Raw genomic sequence first — 22,927 nt, 5'->3', positions numbered from 1 at the left:
GGACCATAAAGACCACTCAGCTTCAACCTCTCCCCATGGGCAGCACTGCCACCCACTAGTTCAGGCTGCCCACAGTCCCAGTCTGCCTGGCCTTGAGCACCTCTAGGGATGGGGCACACACCAGTTCTCTGGGCCTTAGTAGAAAGATGCACTGTCCATTCGAGTAATTCAAGCAATAAGATACACAAGTGTTCTTTCTCCCCCTCTGAGCCACAGCATTATAAGCTTTGTGGAGCATTTTCTCCAAAGACTTGCTAATGCTTGGAATAGCCCATTTATGTGGTGAGTTCATTACAATGTTTGCAGTCAATTTCCAGACTTTGCTTTATATACTAATCGCAGAATGCCAGAATTCTGGGATACACAAAGAATCTGCATAATAGAATTCTACTGTTATGCCATCAAAACCCCACCTCACATAAAATAAGTTACTATTACATACAACAATCATATTTTACTGATGAATGCACTTAACACAATGAAGCTGTGAGCAGAAGGGGCAGACATTCAGAGAATAACATAGCAGGAAACATAGGTTGATGAGAAAATTGTATTCAGTATTTCTTAGGACTAAAGGTATGGTGGTTAATAAAGGGTGTTAGAAATGGTCAGATTAAATTTTTTAACTATGGAAACATCCTCCATAACATTTCTCAGTTGGTAGCTGAAAACTTGAGAGTTTTCTTTCAGGAAAAATCAAAACAAATTACTACAGGGCAGCTTATTTAAAAGTGAGAAAACCACTTGGTTAAACAAAATCACTTGGGCTTTCTTCAGTTCAAAATTCATCTCTGTCTATGTGAGCTGCCACAGTAGCTTTAGGCAAATCTCATTTGGGTTCTTTCCATCCCACCCTTCCACACAGCTTATGCTTCTGGCTGAACTACATCTCAACTACCTAACACATAATTACTTAAGGCAGACATGTTAGATTGCTAAATACTGGCAAAAGCAGCCTAAGTGCAGGCAGATCTTGATTCATTAAGCTGAAGTTTGGTTTGCAGACCATAGAAGCCTACTTCAATAAATACCATTTCCTTCTTGTCCAAATGAAAGAGAGCGACTTCATGAAGAAATGAAAAGCTTTCTTGGTTAAAGGTCAAAAGAATAAACATTCTGCATTGTTTGATCAGTGGGCATGTATGCTGATGGACATGACTAAGTTTTCATCTCCAGATTTCAGTGAAATAGTGCAGAATGAATATCCTTTGGAATGCATGGTTCACTACTCATTAAGCTGACATGCATGTAGGTATACAGTACATGTATTTAGATGTCTTCCTAAGTACCTAGACGTAACATGTTCGCATTTAAATTCAGCCACCTGACCTCCCACTTTGCTTTCAATCAGTAATTTCAATACACCAATTATTTGTATTTCCAAAACCTACCAGTACATTATTCCTAATCATGTCTCCAGCAAGCAACATCCATGTAGACAATGTGACTACTGCTATGCTTTCAAAGCTGCAAGGAATCAGAGTCTGGTTTGGTACAGTATGTCATTAAGACTGCACACACAATTGTATAGCTTGTATTAATAGATTTCCACTTAATGTATTTCTTTCCTACTACAGGACAAGACTCCTCTCAGTGGCACACAGTAGCAAAGCCCACGATCTGAAATACAGGAAAATACATTTAATCATAAGAATATATGTTTTTATTGAGGAGGGCTGGCCAACACACTGGAAAAGGTTGACATTGGAGTCACCATCCTTGGAAATAACTCAAAACTCAAGACACAGCCCTGAGCAACCTCCTGCAGATGAACCTGAAGAAGAATAGAAGAATGAAAGTCAAAAAGACTATGCCACTTTCCTAAGAACAAATACTTTTAACTTGTTACTGTTGAATTGTAGATTATGGAAAATGCCTCAAGCTTTGAGGAAGGAGGAACCCTTGAACTGCTTTGCACTGCGCCAGTTTCACCTCCTTCACAGTTGCTCTTGGATGGTTTGAAGTGACAGGAAGCCAGAAAAAAGGTAAATATATCTGGAAGCCACTTCACTTGTAAATTCCACCGATAAGTGTAAATATCCTGTGATTCATTGTTTTAACTTTGTTCAAAATTATTACCTGTTTTAATTGATTGGGAATAGGAGAAGACAAAAGACACCATTATCTCTGTTAGTTTTGTATATGGAAGTAGATAACAGCATATACAACTCTATAACTGTTCATGAATAAAAAGCTTGCAATATTCTTAATTGTTTGAATGCTTAGAAGACCAAAAGGCTGCATTTACCTACATTTGAAACCCCTGCATACTGTAAAGCTTGTTGTTGTAATTGTAAAGCTATCTTGTTGAAGTCCTAAACTGTATGAGGTTAATATTTAAGAATAAGTGATACAAATTATAGAACATTAGAAATGAACATTCGCGTAGCCACCCAGTTCAACAGATGTTGCTTTTCAGGACACACAGAAATGGCCAACATAAGCACATGAAACCATCATACTTCCAGGCCTCAGTGTCCTGGAACAAAGGGAAGGGTTATGGTCAAGAGATGGCAAAGAGCTAGGGCTGTAAACAAAATGTCAGCCTTCAACACGACGTATGAGAACAGTAAAACCTGCTGGGCAGTACACACAATGTTCTCCCAGGTAAATTGAGCCATCTTCAAACAAAAAGAGACCTAGCATAAAATATTACCATTCAATAAGAAATCATTATTTGGTCCCTTAAGTAGCCCCTGAAGTAGAGAGTTGTGGTGAAAATTTATCAGTCTTTTTCCTCCAAATGGAATATATGTTTCAGTACACTAAGAGGTCTACAGCACATGAAATTTTAAAGGAATTGTTAATGTCCTTCTAGGTTTCAGAATACCACAAAGAGATACTCGTCATGCATTTTCACCACAACAGATAAATGCTAATGCTTGTAGTACACAAGGCTTTCACAGTGGTTTTGAATACAAGCCATCTTCTGCTCTCTTGGTGGGCAAATTAAAGAGATCAATAAATTTTGAATTATTTCCAGATACAAATCTTTACCTTCACAAAAGCCATTGGTAAATTCACAGCATACACAGCCAACTTATTCTGTGGATCCCCTGAAAGGTTACGCTGCTCTGAGAAATGTAAATGTCAAAGGCCTGGGAATTTTCATATGTGAACCACACTTTGATGTGGGAAAGGTCTGTGGATGATGCTAAAGGTCAAAAGTGAGGGTCATTCATAATCAAGAAGGTTATATGTTAAATTAAACTGAAACTACAAGAAGCATACTACCTGGAACCACAAGCACCACTTTGATTACAGTAAATATATTCTTAAAGGGCAAGAACTTTTAAAGTGATGTTGAAAAGTGTATTTATCAGAACTTTAAAAAAGTAAGTACATTTAGTAAGTTTCTCTCGGGTAATTTCCATATATATTTTCAGAATCATGAAAGTTAAAGCTACTTCAAAAACCTTCCAGTCATAATTATTCACCCTCTGATTGGAAACAACACTGACTTCAATTACAGATTAAAAAATGAATAACATTTTTGCCCATTTGCAACTGTTAAACTACGTATGCTTGTTACAATAAGAAAATTCAGCGGATTTTACTTTGTGATTTTTGCTTTCTTTAGAATGAAATGATGATTTGGAGCCCAGCACTTTCAGAACAGATATGGGAGAAAAATATCATTATCCCTCTTTTCAATGAGAATGGGCAGGCATTAAAATACATCCTTGTATTTGAGCTGAACTAAATCTTGAGCAGAGGTATGTGAGCATGGGCAAGCTCTACAGGAGAACAGAAAGAGAAATTCCATAAGAATTACTTTGGACTTATTAGGGTCTTGTTTATATTTGTATTTGAAGAGCAGATTTTGACCTTGTGCAGTTTCCCACCAACCTACTCCCACCTAGGTTATCTGTCAATGTTGAGCTCCTTAATCTGTAGGCCACCTAAATGTACTGCTCAGAACTCTGTTCTGTTAGGCACAGCACAGTACTATAAACCTCCCTGAAGTGCACACACTGCTGACCATATGAGTTACTTAAACAAATAGCTTTCGTTTTGTATAACACGCTGAAGTTAATCGGAGCTGAGGTTGTTCATTTCATGGGACACTGCCCTGAAGCAATATTAGAAATACAGACTCAACTGAGATTGTCAAGGGCTCGGTCCTTAATTTGTTGTGCTTAGTGCAGTGTCCATGGGCTCTTGGGAGGAGGTCTATGTGATGATGCTGCCTCACCAAGACTGCTGACACTTCTGGAGCTGCCAGGGGTCTTCCTTAATACAAGGCTCTTCCAGCTGCAGCTTGACCAGTCCTGCTGCAGTCAATTAATGGCACTTTTCTCGTAGAGGGACCTATACTGCCCTCATTAATTTAAGTAAAGGAAAGCTGAGCTCATTAAGAGTGTTCTTAGCAAGTTAAGTAACACTTAACACTCAATAAACCAAATAAACCCGCAAATTTTTACTGGAACAATGTTATAACTGTCTTTCTCACAAGAATAGTGACACCTGTAAGACACAGGAGGCAGACAGAAAACCACTTCCACAATATACAAAACAGATCTGAGATTGGTGTGGCAGCTTAGGGGCTGGGGTGAGTTGGTTTGTTTTGCTGTCTGTGTCTCCTTCTGAAGCTAGTCCCTGCTAAAAGACTAACAGGAACAGCTTAGAAGTTTAGCTTGAAGGAAGGAAAGAGTAATTATTATCTGACCTCCACACTCATATAGGGAGCTCCTTCTTCATAGATAAGTAAATGAAGCTTGCTATAATGCTCCTAGATTTTATCACAGCTGAATATAATGAATAGAACATCTTTGTTTTTTAGGAAAGACAAGGTCAGAAAATGGTCATGGAAACAACCATATATTCTACCCGAGGGGAGGTTGAGTATTATCTAAAAACAAAAAAGTAGCTTAGATACATCCAAGATACCCATACATCCAAGCCCAAGAATGTAAAAAGGGTCAGTTTTGAAGAATTACAGTGTGTGAGCTCTTCAGATGCTTCAAGTTGTAGCCTATGATTTGGTGTAATTTTCTAGGTCAGATTCTGTTTCTCCAATTCCAGCCAATATGCAACCATGCATTCTAATGGCTATTTCTTTGAAAGACAGTACAAGTGTCCAAGTAACTAGATGCTTTTCCTGCTAACCAAAAATAAACCTTTTTTCTCCAAAAAGCACCTGTCAACTGAAGGTGATTTGTACTGATCTGTGCTGTAAACATTGTGTTTTGAAAAAATTATAAACCTTACATTGCAAATTCATTATCTTTATCTTGCCAAATTTTGAGCCATGGATAGATTAACTTTATGAGGCTTCCAGCACAACAAAAAGAACCTTTTTATTCACGGTTACTTTATCACTTGAAAAATGTATGTTGAGTTACTTAAAGAGGTAAATTGTTTTGCACTGCCTTTTAAGTGTATTGCATAAATATTGTATTAAAGCCTTAACTTACAGTTCATAAATAATTTACCTTAAAAATACTATTCCACAAGACCATCAGCTGCTGAGATGTTCTATTTTCTGCTAATAACATGTATTTACTGCAAGTCTTAGTTTAACCTGTGCAAGATTTGCTAAAAGCCACATGTTTGAATACCATTCTTACAACATTTGTCACTCACTTTTAGCTCCTCAGGGAGGTAAAAGCCCTATACTTCAGTAGGTTTTATACCTTTGTGTAAGCACTTTCATTGGGACGGGGAAATGCTGAAATCTATTCAAGGAAGTTTTCAGGTCCAATTATCTGATATATCTGAAAATAGCCTATAGTATATTTTGTGACGATCAGAATAGTTTGTAATTTCGTTACGTTTCATTTCACTATAGTCCTCCCCATGCCATTTCTATTTCATGTTGCTGCACTTTAACTACTGTACAAACTTGTTCAAAGTACTAGACATTAAAAAAATCAAAGGAAATTTCAGATAATTAACTTTGATGAACGAGCATATTTTAATTCATGTCTGGTAATATTCTTGTTAATGACATGTCTGCTTAGGACATCCATTAAAAGTCCATTAACTTAACAGGGAAAGTCTAATAAAGTTATCCTGGAAATTTTCTGGTATATTAACATTATGGACTTTTAATGAATATCTGCTGTAGGAATTGCTATTAGCAAGCCTACCATTCTAATTAAACTCAGGCTCAAAGAGAGTGGAGAAACAGTATGAAGATACTAACAAGCAAAAGTTCATTTTTTGAAAATTATTATAAGGGACATGGGTATAGGTTACAAACCTGCAATCAATAGCAGCTATAAGCAATTTCCCCCCCTCCAACATACCTATTTTTTCATATTTATCCTTCACCAAATCTTCCAAGCCAATTATGTTCCAGAAACTGTCGTCCCAACCTCCTTCTGAAGTGTATGTCCACTTGCATACTAGCGTACATAAGGACCTGAAAGGAGACAACATACACAAAATGAGAACAAACACACGTCACTTTAAAAACATTTGCACAAATTCATCTCTTTAATCACCGGTCAAAAGTTCCAAGCACAATGCCAACATAAAAAAAAAATGTTTTTAATTGGTTACTGTTTGGACTGTAAGCCTTGAGATACCTTTAAGAAGCCTTATGTTTAATATTCTTTCCTGTGAAACAGCTCCTCATCTAGCCACTTGATTGCATCAATCAGCCAGTTAACAGGCCGTGCAGCTACTATGGCACGAACACAGCAGCTCTTCAACAAGCAGCTCAGGGAAAGGTTGCTGCTTCTCCAGGCTGTACCTGAGTAGAAATGTTTTGCTTGAAGTATGTTCTAAGAAAACCTATTTCTCATGTGCAAGCTGAACTGCAACTTGCAGGAGATGATGCATGCACTGACAATTAAATGGCACTGCCTTAGTACTTGCAGATATAAAAATGCCTTTGTCAGGTGAATATTTTCAAATGAAATTGCACAGAACTATCAGAGCTTCTGTCCAGCACGTGTTTAAGTATCACTGTCATCAGCTCTGCACTTCAGTAGAAGCTGATGACAGTTCAGTGAAATGTTGAAATAGCACTGGCCATGATGCAAGCAAACGCAACATTAAAGGTTTTGCTTCCAGTCTCATTGCTGATAATGGTGAATTTCATGACAGAACAGCATCACAAATGGATTTTATTTCTCCTAAAGCAATCCATACACCTACATCCTATTTCCCCCCAAAGTATATTCCAGAAGATGTAATATTTTAATAGACTGTCTTTCTGTCTGAACACTAAGAACTACCTCAGATCAGTATTGAATCATGCTAGGGAAGTCAGTAAACTAAAAGGCATTAATAGTGGTATTTACCCCAAATCAGCTCACACCTCTTACTGAAAGGAAAAATTAGGACACAGAACTCCAATGAAAGATCATTTCATGACATTAGGAGAAAACATACATGCAAAGAGTGAAACAATAGTGCATCATGTTTTCCCCAATACGGTAAATACCAAACCATAACAAATTATCATCAGAACAGAATATGCGTTTTTGTAATTAGAATGATGTTATGAACAGCTGCCACATCCTGAAAAAAGCCCTAAGGATGACAACTAGATGTCATGGCTTCTCACTTTCAAAGCTCATAAAGCAGCTCCCTCTGAGTCTCTATGCTTATCCAAAGAGAAACAGGATCCAAAGAGATCCTGAGAAAGAGACTGATAGAAGCTAAATCTCCCTTTACTTTACTATCAGAATCACTGGGTTCAAAGGTGTTGAGTTCATAGGTAATAATCCAGGCAATCATCCTTTCCTGGCTGCATCATCCAGCACAGGACTTCAGGAGACATGGTACAGAACCCCTCAGAAGCAAAGGCCATATTTAGCTAGGATGACAGACAGTGAATTCGAATGCTCTTTTCTTCAAGCATATTCCAAATACAAATAATTTCCCTGTTTTCTGCTCAGAACAAAATGTTTTCTGCTCAGAATATTCCCACTGAAAAAAGCAACACTTTTACATGGAAAATTTTATGTTATGTAAACCATATTTTCAACAGGAATGTGATTATGTTTAGAGGTTCTAGTCTACAAAGAACCATAGGATCCTATTTGCATCCAAGAGCCCTAGGAAAAAAAAAATCACTGCCACATTCATTACAAAGATTTGGCTGAGCGTGGCGTATTACACAATCCCTTCTATTTACTGTCTAATTTTGAGCTCTTGCACACCTCTTGCTGAGAACTGGCTGTGGATGCGCTGATGTCCTGTATGACCAGAATCTCAGTATGTCCTCATAAGAAAAACATGAGGTTCCAAGAATCTGCACTGGTTGAGCATACACTGATACCTCCCAAAATGCTGTCTGGAAGGAACCATCTGCCCTCATTAACCTCCTAAAGGATACAGGGAGACCAGACTCACAGCCAAAGCAACTCAGGTATTCAAAGGTAGATAAACATGGGCTATGCTCACATCGTCTTCCCCCTCTGAGAATTCTTCTCATACTTTGTTGTGCTCCTTAGAGAGAGTGAAATCAGAAGGATTCATAGAAAAATGGCAAACACTGTACAGTCCTGGATACCTGCATGAAAATGCATCTAAAAATAATTTACAGATCAGTCTGTACATTGTTGGGATAATACTTGCTATCTTCAACAACAAAATACATTTCAGTCCATAGTCTGTAATTGCAGTGGTCTTCCAGATGTCTTCCTACCTTGGAAGTATTCACACACGATCTGCCATTCAAGATGGTGGGTACAACGCTACAACACGAGTCAGCTACCAGCTTTAAAAGGCAAGTATTCACATCATGATCATCTTTAAGTGAATAGAAGCTTTGCACTTGATTCCAAAGGAAAAGCATCTGCTTCATTCATCGAAATAGGTTAGAGACTAATTCAAACTAATGAACATAACTGATTTTGCTGGAACCATCAGTACTGAAAGAATATAAGCACAAAATATGGATACTTCAATGAAAAAATGCCCTTGCAAATTGGGTCACACACAGAGAGACTTTGTATTAATGAACCAACTGCACCTGCTGAGGAATGTAATCAAAGCTAAGCTCTGCAGAAGCTACAGTCAAGCACTGCTAGGTCCCAAAAGGAATACCATGCAGTAGGATAAAGTAACTTTCTATAGCCTATGGGACATATTTATTTAAAGCCACAAACAACCAACAACTGAGAAAACTGTATGAGGTTCTAAAAGCAAGAAGGAGACCTGAAACAATGGAGTGCAACTGTCAAAACATCAAAACATTTTTCCTTTTGTTATGCAAACTTGAAATTTAAAACAGATTTCGAGTTCAAACTGAAACCCAGGGCTTAGGTTCTGCTCAAACAAACTTCTCCACAGACTGACATCTGGAGCAAGCTGTCAATGTCCTCGCAAATTATGCATCCCAGTCTTGAGGTTTTGTCACAAAAAAAGTGTTTTGTGTTTTTTTAAACAAAAATGTTCCAGACAAAAAATTAAGACATGGCACATACACTCCCACCGTCCAAGCTTTATGTTCAGCAGAACTAGGGTGCTTCAAGAGCCTGAAATACAGCAAGCATTATCATGGAGCAATAGGAAAGCATGTAATTATTCTCTGCTCCATTGTAGCTAATGTCATATACATTAATACATGATCTTTTAAATAAAACCAGACTGCTACTTCTACAACCAGATTAACACTCCCATATACACCATTGTTATATCTGTCATACCAATGTCTCTGCCTACCTGCTATACCTGGCTACTTCGGAAAATAGGAAGAGGGTAATTTGTCTTAGGGGAATAGCTCCCAGGTTATAGGAGAAAAAAAAAAATGATATCTAGTCATTGAGACTTGGAATGTATAAAATGTATGACATGCTGCCCACATCAAGTGCTTGCAAAAAAGAATCAAAGAGCTGTGAGCGGAGTTCACAGCAGTGTAAGAAGAGCTGCACCTGTTGTCACTCAGTCACTACTATAGATTGCCTGGGTAGATTAGCCTTAAACCACAGGGCCAAGTAAGTCTGGGTGTGCACCATTTCACATGTGCTGTCTGCATTTTACTCATTTCACCTATTCAACGGCTCTTTAATTGCTTTATGTACATTTTGTACATTCTTTAATGTACAAAAACCAATACATATCAGGGACTGTTCCATCTACCCACCCATCCAAATCTCAAGTTCCGAATATTTACAACATTCCACCACTTTTTATTATGATCTAGACCCTATAAAATTCCTGCTTGCCCAAATTCATTGTCTTCGTACAGCAGATCAGAGCTATTTTTTCTGCCTGACAAGGGTTGCCTTCTAATGTAATGCTAAGCATGCCAATACAAAAAAAGAGATGGAGAAGCAAGTTTGGATTGCATTCAAGAGGTCTTTGCAACAAAGATAGCAAGGATATCATTTTAATTCACAACAGAAATTCTACTGCATACGTCCTTTCCATGCTCTGAATAACACTGATTATAATCCTAATTAATAGAAAGTAGTCCGCCTGCCATTTGGAGTTTTGAAGGAAACAGCACTTCAGTTTCAAAAAGGTAAGTTTCAGTAGGAAAGACTTCTTCCTTCCATACACCTGTATGGAAGCTCAGTGGAAGCCACCAATTCACTAAAGCAACCAGGATGGAGAACAGCTTGTGACCTCTACGCTGGATGCATTGAAACAAATGCAGAGACACATTAATGTCTGAGTATGACCTCCCCCTACACTTTCAACATAATTTCTCTTTCAATCTCAGATCTTCTACTGCTACATCTTTTGCTCAGCTTTTTCCTTAAATATGCATCGATAGTATTGGAGTTTCAGCAAAGATGTAGTGTATGCTCTCCATTTTTTCCTTAATGTTGCTCTGTGAACTCGTATGGTGCTCAGAGATCCCCTCAAAAATCAATGAGATTAAAGCTCAATGGAAAATGCCACTCATGACCTTCTACCCAGCAGCTCTGTTCTCTCTCACATCTGGAAAAGTCAGAAGCCTCACTGAACCAGGGGCATAGCTTTCATTCAGAAATGTAAAACAGGCCCATCTCCCTTCTTAGGCCATAAATCTTCCTGGCAAAGCACAGCCCATGAAAGAGTACCGTACTCTACTGAACTATGCTCTTAGAGAATGGGTACGCCACAGCCCTGGAGGCACTGGGATTCCTTCACATTTCTGACCAACTGATCCAGCCATCACACTAGTATTTAAAACCCGCTCTATCAGAAGAGGAAATACACTGGGTTGTAACAGGGAACAGGTTTTGTTCCATTCTCACTGAGATGGGAGTTTCTTTTCTGAATCTGAGGTTTTAGATCAGACTTCATCTCAGTATCATAGAAGTTCCCAACAGCATCCAAGAAGAAAATACAACGCAGTTGCTTGCAGAACTATGACGTTGTTTCCTTGCAGTTTTTTTCCAGGACCTCAGTGAGGATGCATCTCAAGGCAGACAGATGTATTACTGTGGGCCTTCTTGTCAGGATGCAGCACACAGAAGCAGGATTCTGAGCATACACAAATCTGTGATGAAGTCCCACTCATGGCCCTTAGTAACAACGAGCAGGGAAGAAAGTCTTTCAATTTAAATATTAAAAAAATAAATCAATTACTTCTGCAAAGGGTGGGAAAAGTAATTAACTGAAACTACACTGCAGTATTTGGTGTTTATGCTGCAACGCTTCGGAGGTTTTGGCTAGCTTTTACATTACAGAATTTTCCAAGCAAATATGTTGCTTACTTAAAGGGAAAGATTTTATTGCCTGAAAAATACAATACACATCTGCAATTTTCTACACCCACAGCTATAATTAATCTCCTCTGATTACAGCCACTCCCTGACAAGATTCCATGTTATATTTAAATGCTGGATGCCACTCTGACATTAAAAAAAACACAACATAAAACACAACAGAACAATAGGATCACTTTCAAAGACTCCATAGCAGCATAAGATTCAGAATCAGCAATGTCCTTTAAATTGCACTATCAACTGCCCACCCCAGCCAGAGCTAAGAATGACCTCTAATTGCCACTATAATGGGCTCAGAAGTCTCTTGAGAAATATGAAGTGTGGATGTTTTCTCTGCTACAGGAGAGGTATGAGATTGATGTTGTATTATACAGAAATACTTCAAACTCAATGACATGTGGTTGGAGAAAGCACTACTGTGACACTCAGACTCTAAGGATCAGCCCCCATAAATAAAAGCCTGGGTTGTCTGAGGCACCTTAAGAATGTAACCTTTGTACATCTTGCCAGAGGTTTGAAATAACACACACATGTGTTTGTATACACACAGATATATAGTCAGGATTGGGAAGATGAACATGTCTGTAATTGTTTGCTGGAATCTATTGAAGCCTGTCTGTAGTAAATATAAACAAACACAGCAAACACTGCAAATGTCAAATAAAGTCATACCAGAGACAATGAATCTCACTAAATTAATTGAGAAGACACTTCTTATACTATTTGTAACAGCATATTTGTAACAGAGGTGTTTCTCTTAAGGAACAAGCTATTTAAAAGCCTCAGAGCATTAGATTGTAAAATTCAGTTTTCCTAGAAGTTATGTCATCAGACCTGAAAGGAAACACCCATCCCAAATGCAGCATGGCAAGTCAGATTAATCCCCTGTGTGCATCCAGTAATTTAGTGGATTCTTACCAGGGATGCATTTAGCTAAACATGTTGAGTTGGATGAAAAACTACAAAAATAAGAATATCTTATCCACCCACATATGGCTCACCACGTCATGAGGCAAGGGGAGGCGAGCAGTCAGCAGACTGCTTTTTTTCTTTTTAATTAATTTCATTCTGTTTTATATTACAGACATCCAACTAAGATTCAAGCCCATTGTCTTCGGCATTGTTGAAAAACACATAATGAGGCACAGTCCTAGACACAAAAATGTATTGTCTAGACAAATCAGACATAGCATGTGGGGCTGGAAATATTAATCCATTCCCTGAAAAAATGGCAAACAGAAGAAAAAGAAATGGAGAGATTTGGCCGGGGGTTAAAGAGTAACCGTCAGTCAGACCTGAACTGAATCCTGAGGCTTAGTCCAGCGACATGGGCAGAAAGACACTAATCAGACACTATCATGCTGAACATACCTGAAATCTTCCTATACACAACTATGGTCTAAAGCTGCAGATATGAGAGGAAAAAGAAGAGTATACATAAATAAATCTGTTTCTGCCACAGTAATTTTAAAAATCTGAATAAGCAAAGGAAAGGCTATAAAAATCATCCCAAAATGGCAACGCAAATGAAAAGCAATGAAGCCCATTCATCCAGATGGCCATCAGGTACTTGTCCTCCAGACAGACCAATGCAGCATCAGAAACGCTTCAGAAAAAACAGACTCTTTCAAGCTCCATATTCCAAGTAAACTAAACTGCAACAGGAAGTCAAAGATCTATTTCAATAATATTTTTAAAATATATATATATTTCCTCCTGTTACACAATAAGCTGAAACACACCACTACTCACACATCCACACGCATCACCTCGCACATCTGTCTAAAATAACCAGTGCTTCAGCCACTGGTCCTCACATGGCCACGTGTATCCCTTCTATCTCCTGGCTGTGTTAGACTTCATTATGCAACAGAACCAGCATCAGCATCATATAGGAAGGCTGCAGCTGTTGGCTCCATGACACTTCAGATATCCCCCTACCATATGAAAAGTAAATGTGGGCCATACACCACCAACATTCTTCTTCAGGGAGCACAAAGGGTGAGCTATTTTGGACTCATCCAGGTTTGCAAAGCATGGCACAATGCTGACAGCAGCGTCTGGCCAGCAACAGTGCACACACACTGATATTCTCTGCCACTGCAAATCTCCATATGAGCAATGGTCCAGTTTGTGATATGGTTTGTGCTGTTTTCATAACACTATTGAGTTAGGATAGCAGGAAAACAAACCTAACGTATTTTGAGAAATATTTCTCAGAATTCTCAAATTCTCTATAAAGAAAGATTTTACCAGTTCAGGAGTAAATAATGCATTTGTTCCTAAAGTCAAAACTGTTGAGATCCTAATGCTGCACGGTACTTAAAACATTTGAAGAACTGTCAGTAGAGTTAATGGAGTTCTTACCAGCTTTGTCAGGCATGTGCTGAACTGGAACCCAGGCTGACATGCACTTGTGGCCAGACAAAGGCTAAGTGAAACCAGAACAGAAGCAGGAAAATCGCCAAGAGGAACGCAATAAAAGAAAGTTTTAGTAACTGTGTTTTGGTGGAGACTATCCTTTACATGGGCAAAACACCTTCAAGCCTGATTCAAGTTAGTTGACAGGATTTGGCTGCCGTGTGGATCTGAATCAAAAATGCATGTCAGAGATTCCTGCACAGGCAATGAGGTGTGGTTTCACCTCCAGTCACAGAACTCAGCTCAGTTTAAGAATATAATATTGTAGCCTGAAAAATCAAAAGTCATTCCTAAATACAAGATACGTTTGGTCAAAACATAAAAACATTTCTTAAGGTTATTCTTAAATGCAAGGTATTTAAATCACATGAAAATCTCGTACATCACATGCTACACTGTACTTTAGTTTCTCACATGCTGGTGTCAGCATGCCTGTTTTTGGAATACATTTCATTGTAAATAATAATAATAATAATAATAATAATAAAGGATTATAGATTACAGTTGTTTACATTCACATTAAACAAAGACCATAAATTTTTGAGTAAATCACAACAAGCAAGATCAACACTGACATTTGGATTGCTGTGTGTTTTCACAAATCAAAGGAAAACCCACTAAACAGAACCACAGGGAGCTGGGAAGTGGGTAACAGAGGTGAGTAAAAGCATAGATACATTTCCATAAAGTAAATAGGGAAGAAAAACTTATTTACTTTGGTAGGAACATGAATACAGATAATAAGTAAGGCTGCAATCGAGGTAAGTCAGGTGTGCGGGTTAATTACCACACAGAATGCAGCAGTGAAAGCACTGCAACAAAACAAGCAATCATGCAATTGTAAGAGGATATGGGTATTACTGGGCCCAAACCTTAACAGAAAAAAAGATAACTAACAATTAGGTATGTGAATATCTGCAGTAGTCCCAGTCAAAACGGCAGAGACCGATAACACAGGAGAATATAAACTCTCACTACTTCAAGATCAAAAGAACTACCCCCTCAGTAGGGAGTCAACATTGTTGGCAGTTCTAGAATTCCTCCCTTCTTTTTTTCCCTCTGATACAATTACCGCTGGACAGAAGACACCGGAGAAAATGAACCTCCTCTTTGACTTGTTCTAACAATGAAACAAATCAACAAGCAGGTCCCTTGGATGGCTGTAAGAACGGTACTGTTCCCATTTCAGATGCTTAGAGCCTGTTACAAAGGAAAGGTGGATATCAGCGGTTTTCATATTCATTTAAACCTAAAAACCAACTTGATCTGGGAATGAACATCCACAACGCTCTCAGAGACAGAGCAAACCCTCCCAGGCTAGCTGGGTAATGCCCGAGCTTGCCTTAGAATAAAATACTATGAAAGGTGATGGTTGAACTACAAGGGTGGAGCTTACCACTGTTCTCAGTTGTAATGAACCTTCATGCAGCTCTAACAATTCTAAAGCACTCCTTGCCCTTTCTTGAGACTTGAATTATACTGCAATACTTGCAGAAAATGAACTCACAAATGCTGCAGAGAGTGAATGGACTTAGAGAGTCAAATTAAAATTCTTATGTTACATGCTAGGAAAAAAAAAGCAAAACAAGTGCCCTAAACTTTCTTAAGTGCTTTATATGTTTATAAAGAAAAAAAATCAGGCAAGAGTTTCCATACTTGTGAAAGAACACGGTGATGAAATTAGAAAGATCACACTTCATAGAAGCGCTGCAGATTTTAGTGTCAGAAGAATTAAGAACCAATTTTAAAAATGCAATTATGCAAACTTCTGTCCATGAGCTTGGGCCTACTAAAACTTAGCTACATGTAACCTGACCTGAACGAATAACACAATGCCTTTGATGTCAACTGGAGCATTTATACCAGGCAAGCCACTCTTCTTTGCATAAGCATTCTGCATAATTAAGTCATTCCTTAGTATAAAAAGGTTTATGCTTTAAGAAAGACAGCAGAAACAAAAATCAATGCACTATGTTCTACAGTGGCTCTAGAGGTGGAAAGAGCAACTTTCACTGCTGTAAGATGCAGACAGAAATCCTAAGGTCTGAATTTAAGTGAGTTCTCTTCTCTTGACTTGCCATGGATGGTACGAGAATAAAGAAGAGGGCAGCACAAAATTTGCAGCCCTGCAGTAATGAAAAACAAAAGTAAACAGCTTATCAAATCAATAAATAAGACACATTTTCACCTAAAAGGCAGTGAAGAAGGATGTGCTGTACCATGGGTTAGATCCACAGTACCTCCAATGCCTGAGGATGTCCTTGGATGACAAGCACTACCAACCACGTTACTCAGCTGGAATAAGGCTTCAAACGAAAATTCCTCTGCCCTTGATTTTTCCCAAACACACAATTTCTTCTTAAACCCTGCCTATTAATCTCCACTGACAGCCTACAGATTGTTTGCAAATCCTATTTGTGTCATATAGGATATCATACTCAAATTACAAATCTTTTTTGAGCCATTAAGTAACAAAAAGTTCAGAGGAAAAAAATCAATAGTGTAAAAAGAACAGTTCCCCAAAGGTTCGTACAACCAGCAGCCTGTTCATACCAACATGCCTGCCGAGCAAATAAAGGACCCAGACCAGCAAAGCACTTAAGCACATGCTTTAACTTTAAGCACGTGCCTAAGTGCTTTGCTGGAAAAAGGCCCAAAGAGAAGAATGAACATGGTTAACTGAAAAGCCCTTTGGAATTGGATTGACTGCTTTGTTTTTCCATTAGCTCTAGTTGCTAGTAAACACACATTTGGTCTCAGCATCCTGCCCAATATATTTAACCTTCATCACAAAAATAGCAATGGGATAAGGCTACTGATAAGATGCAAGTCAAAGCTACACTCTTACGTCTCTGATAGAGAAACACACAAGAAGGCCCCAACCATCCAACACCATGGAATATTCACCACACATGACTGCATTGTCCTTATTCCTCCACCTCTTACATTGAGCTCCACACAACACATTCTTCCACCAGCAAACCCACGTGAGGGTAAGAATCCCAAGCCTGGAGGAGACTGCTTTCGACCGTGGGCTTTGGGAATGTGATTGGCTTTCAAAGAGTTCTACCTTGGCCATTAATAACATCTTTATACGCATCAAATTTAGCCCAAAAAGAAAGTGAAAACAAAATTCCCTAGAAAATCTTAAGAAAAATGATTAAGTTCAAAAGAAAAAAATACCTAGAGAGTCCAAAAATGGAAAGATGATTAGGGAAGGAGGTAAAGTTGGAATGAAGCAATAATAAAAAGCCCTAAGAACACATCATATATTCATAGCTCTTGAATCATTAGGGCTGCACATGACAGCTCACACAAGCACTGGTACAGCAAACTTCCTCACTTTTAAGCAGGAGTGAAAGTGGTTAAGCCCTAGGACAAATAATTTGAAAATCGCAGCACAAGTCTGATCTCAGTGAGTTGAAAGGAATGCAGACTGCCCAAAAACACAGCAGCTGTTTGTTTTTTCTGCCACCTTTCCAAGGTTCATGTCTGGAGTGAAGATAAACAGTTCTGAAAAAAAAGCTATGTGGAGCTCAGACTTTAAGAAAATAAAACATCAGACTAGCATTTCTTGCAGAAAGATTAAAAAACCCCAAACCTTAAATTATTCAGTCCTGGAAGTTTTCAGGTAGAGCTCTCAGGAGCAGAGAGGCAGATGGCTTGAGGCTTCAATATATTAAAATGCTTTCTCCGAACCAGTCTGCATTTTCAAAAGCTTGGCGCGATGTGATTTTCTTGAGCAACATTCCTCCAAGCACAGTTTCAAATTTAATAAGGTAAAACTGTATTCCTTCTTGCATGTACGCATGTGTGCATGCTGACACACACCAACACACAAAAACCCCTTCAGGGAAGCCAGCACAAGAGAGATGCTGCACAAAGCCTTAAGACATATTCCCCAAGCGGGGAAAATGAGTGCAGTACCAACACAGTTTGTGCCATGTCATTTTGGACATATTCTTTTTACTCTCCCTCTTTCCTTTTCCTACTGTTCAGTTTGCGTTAAATCAAGTGAGTACCTGCTTTAAGTATATAATTAATATCTTATGATAGGTTAGGCAATTAAAAATTCTTTGACTCTTAACATTTTTAGTAGAGCATATCTTTCCTTTGATCCATAACATAACCCAAAAAAAGAAAGAGTTAATAGGAAATTTACTTTGATAGATTACTGGTGGAGCTAACCCACATAAATAAGGATTGTCTGTGTTGTTACAGGCATGTCAGAAACAGCAGTAAATTTCAGGCACCATGTTGAGTTCCAACATCTGTTTATGAACTGTCCTTATTCTCAAAATGAACGTCTGCTGCAGGACAAAGCATACAAAAAAAACCTGAAACAAATGGGAATTAATCTAGAGAGCTCTTCCATTTTTGTCATGCCTGGTGCTACTGGGGTACTGGAATGAGGAATGGTGAACAATACAGAACTCTCATTTATCTGAGAGACACAGATACATGTACATACTCACACATCACATATACAAACATTACCCAACCTGACATAAGATACTATTCATTAAGTAGACTGCAGGCACTGTTCCTTTCCAAATCTAAACTGTGCTTATATCTCCACAGAGCCTGGGGGACAGAAGCAGAGGGCAAGAATGGCAGTGGAGGGGGATAAATATGAAGAGGAGATGATAGCAATGCATTCTGCTCTTTACATACTCCATTTTCCCTTCTTTCCAGGGAGATCAAAGTTCAACCTCATGCACAAATGCTGTGTTCCAGAAGTTAAGGACAACAGCACATCTACTTCTCCCATGAAGACAGGAAGCACGCTCAATTTGTTTCTTGAAACTAAAATAATAAAAAAATAAGACACAAGTAGGTTGAGAGGGCTTTGCTTGTTTGTTCTTGGATTTGTTTGGTGTTATCTTTTCATTTAAAAACAAAACAAAGTAAGTTTTGCTCAGGCAAATTATGCAGTAAGAAGGGCCTCCCCAAAGCCCCTCTTTCCCACTGACAAGTCACTGTGCGTGGGTACTTAAGGCAACTACAAGGCTGCTTCTATGGACTCCCTTCTGCACTAGCAGGCAGGCACAGGGAGCGTGGCAGTGACAGCAGAAGAGCCACAGATCTGAGCCTCTGAGCTGACTGCAGCCTCTCAGGTGATGCAGGGACAGGCTCTCTGAGGAATGCTGCTTGTTTCCAAATCTGCACTCAGAAAGAGCAGAAGGATGCATACATACTGCAGAGCACCAGCAAGCTCGTAACTCAGGCTGACATATCTGAGATAGCAGAACTTGAACTAAAACAAAGTGGACAAACACAGGCTTTAAGTGAGATGCTCCGAGGGAACTTAAGGCTAAATATGAGTAAACTGAGAAATAAAAATAAAACAAAGTTGCTCACTCCTCTTTCTCTCTCTAAAATCCATATATTACCTGAAGCCAGCTAGTATCAGAAGACAAAATACAGAACTCACTTTAAAGTGAAGCTAGCGGACACAGCAGAACTTGATGTTTTAACTGTTCTGCCCACAGGAGAATTCAGTTTCTTAACAATGGTAAAAAATAACTACAGTCATCTTCAGTGTATCACGCTGCAATCATTATTGCTTTGTCTGCTTCTCCCAAGTCAGACAGTCAGAATCCTACCATCAAAATTTAATTAAAGGTAGTAAGAAAATAAACAGCCTTTCTTGGAATGCCTTTGATTCCATAAGCACATACACATTTCATCCACTGAAAACTGAATTACAGGCTTTCATCTAACAAGCGGCTTAATGGAACAGCACTGGAAGAAAGGAATGGGGAAAGGAAAAAACAAAATCTTGCCGATTTCATATAACACACACTATATATACATATATAACACTGGGTCACTATCTGGGAACATCAATTTGCAAGCTACAATAGAATTGCTCACTATCTTAATGTGAGCAGAAGGCAAAGCCAGGGACTTGCACTGAATTAATAGCCAGCTCTTACTTACAGTGCCAGGCGGGCTACCACAAAGAAGAAATGACAGAACATGGAGAAGCGTCTGCCTTCCTTAGAAGCATTCTTGAATGCACTGTATCATTGATCTAAGATGATTTTTATATGCAGATGACAGGTCAAGCATAAAAGTACACTATTATAAAGGTTATAGAGTTGGCAAAGAAGTAGCATCACTGTTATGGACAAAGAATCACTTTCTTTTGAAGTCTGGGTTGTCAGGATATTTACATTTCACAGTTAAAAGGCTCCTCTCTAGACAATATGAATGCTAATACAAACAAGAGAAAAAGTCCTATGCAAGCTAATGCTACTTTAAAGAGATAATGTAAATCAACTCTGACATCATCAGTGTCGTCCTAAAGCATGACGAGAATTTCCAGTGAAAGTTACTGACATTAAACAGATTTAGATAGCCAGCCAACAAAAATAAAGCAAGCGTATAACTAAACTGCCTTCCAGTCTAAGGCTGTTGCTTCAACCATGTATTACAGTAAAAAGGATAGGAGGAACACTCCAGTGGTGAAAAGCATTTGTTCAGGAAATCTGGAGAAAGAATTGGTCTCAAACAAATAATTTCTAGAGCGATCTATAAAGACAGATCTGTCATTCGTAACTGTAAGTTAGACAGAAAGCCGGACACCCAGCTCAATGCTTAGAAAAATCTTACCCTTCAAATCACATGGCTGTTATCCAATCTATAAAACAGTAATGTCACCTTTTCACTTCAGAAGAGTACTCTAAGGCTGGAATGATTAGGATTCTTTCAAGTACAAGATACAGCAGAAGGGTAAATTCTTTCTTTCTTTTTTAAATAAAAGGAGAAGACTTATGGAACAGTAAGTTTAAGTGAGTTTTAAGGCTTTTAAGCTCAATATGCACACAATACAATGCACAGACTTCATCCTACATAGCTTTATTTTTTTCCTTCACTGGATGAGAACACTTCTGGAATGTTATTGTTTTCAGGGGGTGGTTTTAAAGAATTTACTGTGAATGCATGTATTATATATGTGCACAGTGAAACACTCCTGGGGCTGTAAATGACCCAAGAGTTCATAAACATGGCTATTTTCTTATCTGGTTCAAATTTATGCAAGAAAGCAATTGTTGCACAGTTCTTGCTGAACAGAGACCCAATTTCACAAGGGACAAGGGCTTTGCATGGGGCTTTCCACAACGCTTCACATAAGCACAAGTTCAAAGAAGATGACAGATTGTTTATAACATGCCTTGTACCATCAGGGTCTGATCCCTGATGGTGTTCTCAGAAGCTAAAGCAAAGGAAACATACAGCCCCTGAACACACAGCAGAGAACCACGAGGACTGTTCAAAAGAATAACAAGAGAGAAGCGAATTGAAAGACAACAAGCCTCTCTGTGGTTTCTGCCTCATCCTTCCCCAGAACTGAGTGCCATAAGATCACAACCTCCTTTAATATCATCCCCCCCACACACACTTACAGAGAAGCACAGTTATCCAATGCTACCATTACCGAGCAAGTCAGCAAACTGGATCTGAAGGACTCCTAACCATCTCTTCTCAAACGTTATTATGGGAAGATTATTATCTGACTAGTAATTACAGTGTTCATGTGTGTATTGCTCCTGCACAGCATCAACAATGAAAGGGTTGTTTAAACAAAGCTCCTTTGCCTTCATGGAAAACTTTGTGTGTGTACTGTGTGTACCTCACAACTGCTCGAGCAAATGTTAACGACTATTTTGGAATAATAAAAAGCAGAACAATTTTCTGATGTACCACAGCATTCTTATTTAAAGGGCTTCTTACAGTGCTGCATTTTCAAACCGCAGATATAAGACCTTCAGCAGCATTGAATATATAAACCCCGACTCTTATTTCCAAAAAGTGCTGGAGAATGTTTTAACCATCACACAGACACTCACATATACATGCACTCTCAAACTACCACACTAGGCAAGATCAGAGCTTAACAGCCAACAAAACACACATTCAATCCCTGAGATCATTTTCCTGAAATAGAAAACCACATATGTTTCTCAAATTTCACATCAAGCCACTGCACAGCCCCAACTGCAGGGGAGAGCAGAGCCAAGCCTGCTTTCGGGCTTGGGGGAGTATAAAGAACCTGAAAACAAGATGATTTCTTTCATATTGCCACATTTCTCGTCCACAATCTAAACTTAACAACCACCTCCGTTTAACAGTGTTTCTAGCAGAGGTTGCTTATCAAGCAGTCTTTGCTTTGTCAAATTAAGACACATTGCCTTGGATTAGTGAGACTCCCTGAGTTCAAAATGACTTCATGGTTGGCTCAGAGTTCACTGTCTCTGTGGCAAGCTGCCAGTAATACATCTACTACTGCGCCTGCCCCCAATCCTTTTCTATACTGACCCAGCTGACTTTTTTATTTCCAGCAGCAAACGAACACAATAGAGAACTAAGGGCTGGATGCTGTCACAGCTAATTAAGAATCCTAACAACTTGGGGGGAAAAAAAGAAAAATCAAAAAAAATCAAAGTAGTAAATATTTGAAGATCTGAATTCAAATCCCTGAAATGTGATGTCTCAATGTATGTCAAAGCTGTTGGAAAGGGACAAGGCTGTTTTTCTTCGCTGTGCAGATCCAGTTCGACACTATGAAGGGCTCCCGTTCTTGTGGAAAACGCATTAAGTTTCTCTTGCTAATATTTTGTAAAGGGCATTTGTACAACAACAATAGCTAAAGCTTCCTGTTTGCCTGTATGCTTCCTGGCTTACATTAACGAGACCTGCTAACAATTTTCTTATTTAGCACACAGAGCTCTTTCAGCCTCAGCTGACCCAAGGACACGCCGTTTTTAAATTCATCATTAAGAAGAAAATATTGAGCAGTAACGGCTCACATTGCACCTGCCCTTCACATCCCTGATCATTTTTGCAGCTACACGCTTCCTATTTTCTTACACTGCATC

General features: G+C 38.8%; 1 protein-coding gene across 16 annotated transcripts in view; it reads right to left on the bottom strand.

Moving 5' to 3' along the window:
• The window catches only part of FGGY (FGGY carbohydrate kinase domain containing), a 273,209-nt gene that overhangs the window by 68,980 nt on the left and 181,302 nt on the right, over window positions 1-22,927 (bottom strand). For all 16 annotated transcript variants that reach the window (XM_072343867.1, XM_072343865.1, XM_072343863.1 and 13 more), the window contains one exon: window positions 6,252-6,367. In XM_072343867.1, coding sequence (XP_072199968.1) covers window positions 6,252-6,367 — 116 coding nt within the window. The remainder of the gene's footprint in view (window positions 1-6,251; window positions 6,368-22,927) is intronic.

The sequence above is a fragment of the Excalfactoria chinensis genome, chromosome 8, assembly GCF_039878825.1.
Source record: "Excalfactoria chinensis isolate bCotChi1 chromosome 8, bCotChi1.hap2, whole genome shotgun sequence".
Lineage (NCBI taxonomy): Eukaryota > Metazoa > Chordata > Aves > Galliformes > Phasianidae > Excalfactoria > Excalfactoria chinensis.
This window is presented reverse-complemented; position numbering and strand designations above follow the sequence as displayed.